At 35.9% G+C, this 8,939-nt stretch overlaps 1 protein-coding gene across 1 annotated transcript in view; it reads left to right on the plus strand.

Moving 5' to 3' along the window:
* LOC103132083 (alpha-tectorin-like) overlaps positions 1–8,939 on the plus strand; it is a gene marked incomplete at its 3' end in the record, with an annotated part of 14,339 nt that overhangs the window by 1,971 nt on the left and 3,429 nt on the right. Inside the window, exons 4-23 of the mRNA XM_007543832.2 lie at positions 376–402; positions 1,628–1,651; positions 1,855–1,878; positions 2,114–2,137; positions 2,356–2,379; positions 3,064–3,087; positions 3,310–3,333; positions 3,548–3,571; positions 4,700–4,723; positions 4,932–4,955; positions 5,107–5,130; positions 5,342–5,365; positions 5,591–5,614; positions 6,166–6,281; positions 6,406–6,684; positions 6,794–6,889; positions 7,015–7,180; positions 7,757–8,157; positions 8,249–8,825; positions 8,913–8,933. Of these exons, the coding sequence (XP_007543894.2) occupies positions 376–402; positions 1,628–1,651; positions 1,855–1,878; positions 2,114–2,137; positions 2,356–2,379; positions 3,064–3,087; positions 3,310–3,333; positions 3,548–3,571; positions 4,700–4,723; positions 4,932–4,955; positions 5,107–5,130; positions 5,342–5,365; positions 5,591–5,614; positions 6,166–6,281; positions 6,406–6,684; positions 6,794–6,889; positions 7,015–7,180; positions 7,757–8,157; positions 8,249–8,825; positions 8,913–8,933 (1,971 nt within the window). The remainder of the gene's footprint in view (positions 1–375; positions 403–1,627; positions 1,652–1,854; positions 1,879–2,113; positions 2,138–2,355; positions 2,380–3,063; positions 3,088–3,309; positions 3,334–3,547; positions 3,572–4,699; positions 4,724–4,931; positions 4,956–5,106; positions 5,131–5,341; positions 5,366–5,590; positions 5,615–6,165; positions 6,282–6,405; positions 6,685–6,793; positions 6,890–7,014; positions 7,181–7,756; positions 8,158–8,248; positions 8,826–8,912; positions 8,934–8,939) is intronic.

Below are 8,939 nucleotides of genomic sequence, written 5' to 3' on the forward strand. Positions count from 1 at the left end.
AATAATATCTAGAGATAAAGTCAAGTATTATATATATTTATATACAGACAGACAGAAATGTTCAGCTTACCTGTAGTTGTTTGCGTTGTCACTCCAGCTAAAAAAACAACAAAAACTCCTCAATACATCAGAGAAAAACAAAAAGAGAGTTTGTATTAATAAGTCTAAAGTCATAAATTGTAGAACAATCATGTCCTAATATAAAATGTTTAAATTACACTTTGTTAATTCATAATTAAGTACACCTGTAATTAAATGCACTAGAAAAATATTTGTCATTCCAATATAAATAATGGTCTAAACTTTGCCACACAAATCAAAAAGGTTTTTACTGACATTTTTAATTTTATGTTAAATATTTGTTGTTTTTTTTAGCTGGAGTGACAACGCAAACAACTACAGGTAAGCTGAACATTTCTGTCTGTCTGTATATAAATATATATAATATTTGACTTTATCTCTAGATATTATTATACCATTACATCTCCAAGCAGAGCAGGGACTCCTGTTGTAATTATACAGATTTTTCCGTTTTTGTTATCAACTCTGCAGAAGCAATGCAGTGGAGCAGAAACTCTGTTGTAATTTATTTAACCAGATAATCCTAACCTAGAATTAGGCTAATTTTATGAGTTTAGATAGCAGTTTTCCAGGGTGTTATTTTAAATTCACTTAATGTGGATTTTTATACGTCCATCTGTGTCTGAGTTAAGTCTAGAAACCGTCCAGGTGCTTAAAAAACAAAAACAAAGCAGTTTTCTGGCAGTTAGTTAAAGGGTTTTTTGTGTCTGGAAAACAAGCCGGAATAATTTGAACTTTCAACAGAATTCTTCGCCGGAGTGTTATCTCAGAATCAAAATAGGTTAAAATTTTTAGACTATCTGTCTGTGTTGTCCATCCATCTGATCTTTTAATTATCTCAGAATACTGCAGGAATGTTTTAACAGAAAGCAAAAGATTGTCTAAACATAACAATATTTTAATCTAATATTCTATTTTCCGAAACACAAAGTAATAAAATAACCTCCGACATCGTTTTTGCATCAGTTTTTATCAAACTGTGGCCGGGGACCATTAGTGGTCCATGCGCGCCCTCTGGTGGTCGGCGCGGTACTGCATGTAAACCACGGTTTATTTGCTGTGTCTTGAGCTCAAAGTGCGAGACGCTACTGTTAGCAAACCAAAGGATTGTGGTTAAAAATAATAATGGATAAGTGGCTTAACACCTGGTCACTAAAAAGAAAACTCTCAGGAGGAGTTGCAGAACTTGTGTTTGTCAACATTATTATGATACATAACATGCAGGAGGTTACAGATCTAGTTTGCTCTGCTGGATGCCAGTGAGCAGCGCTGCACCCCACGCTGACTAACTGCATCTTAACACCTAAAATAGATCCTCAGCCTGAAAATGTTTGAGAAACACTGATTTACATATTATTATTATTATACATATTATTTTTTAGTTATTTTTATTAGTTAGTTGAGGAATAAGTATACCTGAATATTACATTCGAAACATAAGAAAACGTAAGCAATGGTTTACATCTTCCCACACAAGACACATTCCTTTTTTTTACTGACACAAGTTATCCTAATTTAATGTTCAATGATATCTGTGTTTTTACAGCTGCAGAGACAACTCAGCATCAAGGTAACATGAAAGCTTAGACCTATCCTCTTATTTCTAGATATTTATTGCTTTAATTAAATAACTAATTAATTAATCCATTAGTAGACTTGTATATTGGAATAACATGTTAGTCATTCTAATAAAAGTAATGTCTTAAATCTTAGACCTGAGGTTGCTAGACTGACATTAGTTATCCTAATTAATGTTCATCTGTGTGTTTACAGCTGCAGAGACAACTCAGCATGCAGGTGACATGAAAGCTCAGACCTATCCTCTTACTTTTAGATCATTTTTTCTTTATAACTTTAATTAAGTAACTAGTTTAATTAAACTAATTAGTTATATATAGACTTGTGTACTGGAATAACATGTTAGTCCTTCTAATAAAAGTAATGGCTTAAACCTTAGACCTGAGGTTGCTAGACAAAAGTTACTTTTACTGCCATTAATTTAATGTTCAATGATATCTCTGTGTTTTTACAGCTGCAAGGACAACTCAGCATCAAGGTAACTCCATCCATCCATAACAATTATATGTTACACTGTTTTAATTTCTAAAACACAAAGTAATAAAATTTACCTCTAATTATTATTATTAATTAAATAATTAATTCTGTCTTAATCAGTCATATCTGTATATTACGCTGGTTCATTTTAATTAAAATGCCACCCACATTTTTTTAATTTACTTAAATTATCTTAATTTTATCTTTGTGTTTCTATAGCCGGAGTGACCACTCATAATCAAAGTAAGCTCAATGTTTCTTTCAAAAGTTTGTTTTAATACAATAGTATGTTTTAATTTCTAAAACACATTACAAAATAACATTAGACTTTACTTTTAAATATTTTTATTACGCTTTTTCTCAGTCGCTTTCATGCATTTCTAGGACAGAAGTGAAATCCTCAAACCTGCTTGTTCAATATTCAAATCATTGTCACTTCTGCACTTCAAAAAGCAGCAAATGCTTTTGTACATCATGCAAGAGAGAGAATGTACATTTTCTACATTTTAACTGGTTTTGTCATGTTGATCAAAGCATGAATAAGTTGTCATGATATGTCGAGCATACTTTTAAACATTAGACGTTTTATCTAAATCTGTGCTCAACTGGTGAATTTTGCCCAGATAAATGCTAAGTTTCTCCAGAGAACGTATATTTGTGAACCAGTTTTCTTTGAGAAGTAAACTGGCTTTTGCAGATAACTCATGGTGTTTTGCTCTTTGCATGAATTGTGAGAAATGCATATACCGTTTTGCAAATGTCAGGGAGGATTGGAGAAATGCACCAAAACGACTTAGCAAAGTGTCTGTCTTGTTAAAAAAAATTGAAGTTAGTACAATAAAACTAATGATTTAAAACTGTCAGATCCTACAAATTGATATTATTAATCTTAATTTAATATTAAATTATATCTATGTGTTTTTATAGCTGGAATGTCAACTCGGCATCAAGGTGAGCTGAAGGTTTAGACCTATCTTTCAAGAAATTATTCTATTTTCATTTTTATTATTACATATATAATGGTAGATAATCATAAATTCATATTTTACTTGAAAAATGTTAGCCATACCAATGAAAGTAGTGGTTTAAGCCTTGCTACATAAAATAAGTCATTTTTAATTGGTAGTAACATTAAAGCTCATTTAATGTAAAATGCTATCTGTGTTTTAAAAGGTGGAATAACAACTCAACACCAAGGTGAGCTGAAAATTTAGACCTATCTTTAAAGAACTTATTCTATTTTTATATTTCCTATTAATATATAATGATAAATACATATTAATGTAATACTGTATATTACAATGAAAAATGTTTGCCATACCAATTAATGTAGTGGCTTCCTACACAAAAAAATTGTCCTTTTTATTATTGACAATTAATTTAATATTCAATGCTATCTCTGTTTTTATAGCTGGAATATCAACTCAACACCAAGGTGAGCTGAAGGTTTATACATATCTTCTTACTTCAAGATATTATTATTATTATCATTTATTCATTATTCTTATGACACACATAACGATAAATAATCATAACTGCATATTACATTTAAAAATGAGAGCCATTCCAGTGGGGGTTTAAATGTTATTTACAGAAAACATGTCATTTTTAATTGACAATAATTACCGTATTTTCCGGACTATAAGGCACATGCTAAAACATACGGTCAAAAAAAAAAAAAAAAAAAAAAAAAAAAGGTAACGGAAACAAAACGGTAAGTTTAGTTTAACTTTATTCTACTACGTAACAATACACTCACGTTAGTTTTTATTCTTCTTCCACAAATCCATCGAAGTCCTCCTCGTCTGTATCTGAATTGAACATCTGGGCAATTTCGCCATCAAACATGCCAGGTTCCCTCTCATCATTATCGGAGTCAGTCTCGTTGCCAGGTGGCCGTTCACCAATAATGCCGGCTCGGACAACAGTTAAGGCAGATAGATTAGCCCAGGCATCCACAATCCATCCACACATGGCGGCGTAACTCGCCCGGCGCTGCCTCCCCGTCTTAGTAAACGTGTTTGCCATCTGTCATCCATCGCTCCCACGCCGCTAGCAGCTTCTTTTTGAACGCCCCGTTTACATCAATGTCCAGCGGTTGGAGTTATTTTGTTAATCTTCCCGGAATGACGGCAAACTCCGAAATAGTTTGCTTCACTTCCTTTTTCACAGCAGCAGTGAGATGGGCGCGCATGGAGTCGCAGATGAACAGGGACGATGATGCGTACCGGAGGCGTATTCTACAGAACTAGAACAATTCTCTGATTGGTTTATTGCTGCTGGCGTATTACGTAATGTCCTCTGATTGGTGTATCACTGCCAGCATACGTACTTTACGTATTACGTAATGTCCTCTGATTGGTTTATCGATGCCAGCGTATGTACAGTACACTTTACATCTCTGTGTCAGGGACAGATTTTGGAATCCGGTGCACACATAAGGCGCACCGGATCATAAGGCGCACTGCTGATTTTTGAGAAAATTTAAGGCTTTTAGGTGCGCCTTATAGTCCGGAAAATATGGTATCTTAATTTAATGTTCAATGATTCTCTGTTGTTATAGCTGCAGTGACAACTCAACATCAAGGTGAGCTGAAAGTTTATATCTGCCCTCTTACTTCAAGATATTATTGTTATTCATTTTTCATTATTATTATTACTATGGGATAATAATCATAACTGCATATCATATTTGAAAATGTTAGCCATTCCAGTCGTGGTTTAAATCTTCTACACGGGTATTCTTTTATTGACTCGAATTATCATCATTTAATTATATCTGTGTGTTTTTATAGCTGGAATAACAACTCAACATCAAGGTGAGGTGAAAGTTTAGACCTATCTTATTTTTATGTTAGCAATTCCAATGAAAGTAGTGGTTTAAGCCTCGCTACATAAAATAAGTCATTTTTAATTGGTATTAACATTAAAGTTAATTTAATGTTTAATGATATGTGTGTGTTTTTAAAGGTGGATTGACAACTCAACACCAAGGTGAACTGAAAATTTAGACCTATCTTTAAAGAACTTATTCTATTTTTATGATTCTTATTAATAGGTAACGGTAAATAACAATTACTGTATATTACAGTGGAAAAATGTTAGTCATACCAATGAATGTAGTGGTTTAAATCTTCCTACACCAAAAACAAGTCTTTTGTTACATAATTAATTTAATGTTCAATGATGTCTCTATGTTTTATAGCTGGAATGACAACTCAACACCAAGGTAAGTTGAAAGTTTAGACCTATCCACTTTTCCCAAGATATTTTTATTTTCAAAATTATTATTAATAAATAATGGAAAACAATCAAAATTGCATGTTACATTGAAAAAATATCAATCATACCAATGAATGTAGTGGTTTAAATCTATACAAAAAAAACGTCTTTTGTTGTTGACAAATTAATGTGAATAAAATTAATGTTAAATGATATCTGTGTGTTTTTATAGCTGGAATGACAACTCAACGTCAAGGTGAGCTGAAAGTTATGGACTAAGCTCTTTTTCAAGAAATTATTATATTAAAATTTTGTCCACTTTCACTTGGGTTTTTCTTTCATTAACCGAGTGGAACCAACAAATTTTTAATCAATCTGCCTTTCGGCCTGTCTGTTGTGGAGAATTATCCTTTCTCCATGCCAAGTTCTTGTTGTATGAGGTTAAAGAAGAGTCAGTGAGTTGAATTCATTTATTAATACCAAAATACAGCTGGTCCATTTCTCATGCTATCTTTAGGAGCTTAGCAGGACAAAATGGCATCAAGCAAAAGTTTGTTGTTGTTAGCCTCTATCTAAGCAATGCCCTGAAGAGGGCGTTCCCCAATGCCTCATTTACTTTAACCTTAGCTTTGAAGGTGTTTCCTAACAGGTGATTTAGCTAGCAACTAGCTAAAAGATATAAAGAAAACAGAATTACTTATTCTCAACACTGTCTGTCTAGAAATGATATAATGATGCTTTCTGCATGATGTTGTTATCCAGAAAAAGAGTCTAATTTAATCAAATGATGTCTCTTGTATTTTCTAGGACCCCTCTACCCAATTTCTGGAACAATAAGCTCTCGATCAGACGATGGAAGCTCACCTGCAATTTCACTCCTACGATCCTTTAACTATTTCGGACACTCGTACTCTCAGATTTACGTATGTTACCTGACGTCTTGTACTTCCAGTCATTTCCCTTTTTACTGTAATCATGAAGACAAAATGAAAACATTTACAAAAAGTGTATTAATAGTCATACCTAACTTAGAGATCTTTTTCTTAGGTGAACCACAACGGACATCTGACCTTTGATTATCCATGGTCAAGTTTTTCTCCTCAACAATTTCCGATGTATGGAACCAGAGACATCATTGCTCCATTCTGGACTGATTTAGACAACAGAGGCAATGGTGATATCTACTATGTTCAGTACACCAGTGGCTCTCTTCTCCAACAAGTTACACAGGACATCAACACGTACTTCCCAGCACTTAACTTTCAGGCCAACTGGATCTTTATAGCAACATGGCATGAGGTTGCTTATTTTCCAACAACTGGAACAGTAAGTGATCTGTTTTTAACTGATGAAGTCTATTTAAGCAGTGTGCTGATAAAATAAACTTTGTTTAATCTTTAACTTAATTCTCAATAATTACACTTATTTTTCCCAGCGAACAACCTTTCAGGCAGTCTTGACTACCAATGGCCAATATTCATTTGTGCTGATGAATTATGGATCAATAGCCTCCACATCAAGATCTATACAGGTTAGATATTCAAATAAATGCTTGCTATAAATATATGTTTTATTTGCCTTGTCTTGGTCACAGCAAATGTATATTTATCTGAAAAATAAACAAATTGTATTTATATGTGCACATTTAATTTCTAGGCTGGATATGATACAATCAGTTCCTCTCACCACTTCACCATCCCTGGATCATTCTCTAGTAACGCCACTGGACCTAACTCAGCCTTTAGTCTTGGCAGTAATGCCAACATACCCGGTCGCTGGGCCTTCCGTGTCGATCATGGATCATTAGTCTGTCATTTTAATGGTAAGAGAACAGAGTCACTGAGATTATTTTTTTGTAAAACTGAGCCCATGTATCATGGAAATAGGTGAAAAACTTCAATCTGTCTCCTGGTCGAACAATAAGGTTATTCACTTTACTTCTTTCTCTAACCTCTTTGTTTTCATCCATTTTCTTTACACCCTTGTCCCAAGTGGGATCGGGAGGGGTGCTGGTGCATATCTCCAGTGAACAGGCAAGAGTCGGGGTACAACCTGGACAGGTCGCCAGTCTGTCGCAGGGCAACACAGAGACAGACAGGACACACAACCATGCACACACACACCTAGGGAGAAATTAGAGAAACCAATTAACATAACAGTCATGTTTTTGGACTGTGAGAGGAAGCCGGAGAGAACCCACCATGCACAGGGAGAACATGCAAACTCCGTGGAGAAAGACCCCAGGCCGGGATTCAAACCCAGGACCTTCATGCTGCAAAGCACCAGTGCTAACTACTGCGCCACTGTGCAGCCCTCTTTGTTTGAAACACTGCAAACTAATTTATCATTGAAGTAGCCTTAAAATGACCTACTCTTTGTTTTGTTTTTTTGCTTAAAGGTCAGCCTGTTCAACTTGGCGACTCTTTCTGGAGTGACAGCACATGTGCACAGAAGTGCACCTGCACCAGAGCAGGGCTGCAATGCTCCAGCAATCCCTGCTCCTTCTCCCAAATCTGTCGGCCAGCTGCCTTTCAGTACTCCTGCCAGACAGTGCAAAGACAAACCTGCACCATCAGCGGAGATCCACATTACTACACCTTTGACAACTCAGTGTTTCACTTTCAAGGCACATGCACTTACGTTCTGTCAGAACAGTGTCAGAACGGACTGCCGTATTACAGAGTGGAGGGGAAGAACGAGCATCGCGGCAGCACTCATGTTTCATGGACAAGACTAGTCAAAGTCTTTGTTCATGATGAAACTATTGAGCTTGTTAAAGGACGTTATGGAGAGGCCAAGGTAACAAGAGTCTCTTAGTTACATAACATATACCATGTCTTTTTTTCCTTTGTTCATATTTGTAATTACTTTATTGTTGTCATGCCTACAGGTCAATGGAAGCTTTGCAACAGCTCCGTTTTCCCTCAGAAACGGTTCTATCCAGGTTTATCAGTCAGGTTTCTCTGTGATCGTCAGCACTGACTTTGGCCTGATGGTGTCTTATGACATGTATTCATATGTCCGGATCAGTGTGCCCTACACTTACCAAAATAGCACATGTGGACTCTGTGGAAACTTCGATAATCACCCTGGAAATGACTTTCGAACCCGCCAAGGTCAAGTGGTAAGCTCTGATGTGGATTTTGCCAACAGCTGGAAAGCACCTGGTGATGATGAGCCTGGCTGTGAGGTTCAGTGTTCAGGTCTGGCCTGTGCCGGCTGCACAGCAGCTCAGACAGCACTGTACAGAAACTCTGCTCACTGTGGTATTCTGGAGAACAGCACAGGACCATTTGCTGGATGCCATCAACAACTCGCTCCAGGATCTTTTGTAGATAGCTGTGTGTATGATCTCTGTGTCGGCGGAGGGTATCAGCCCATTCTGTGCCAAGCCCTAAATGTCTACTCAAGTCAGTGTCAACAAAATGGGATCCAGCCACAAAGCTGGAGGCGTCCTGGCTTCTGTGGTATGTCTGCCAGTCAGTCGCAATAAGTTTACAATGCAAGTGGTGTTAAATATTCAAAGTTTGAGAATAAATGTTTCTTGTGTTTAGAAATCCCCTGCCCAGCCAATAGCCACT

This window comes from Poecilia formosa, unplaced genomic scaffold (genome assembly GCF_000485575.1).
Source record: "Poecilia formosa unplaced genomic scaffold, Poecilia_formosa-5.1.2 Scaffold917, whole genome shotgun sequence".
NCBI classification, from domain to species: domain Eukaryota; kingdom Metazoa; phylum Chordata; class Actinopteri; order Cyprinodontiformes; family Poeciliidae; genus Poecilia; species Poecilia formosa.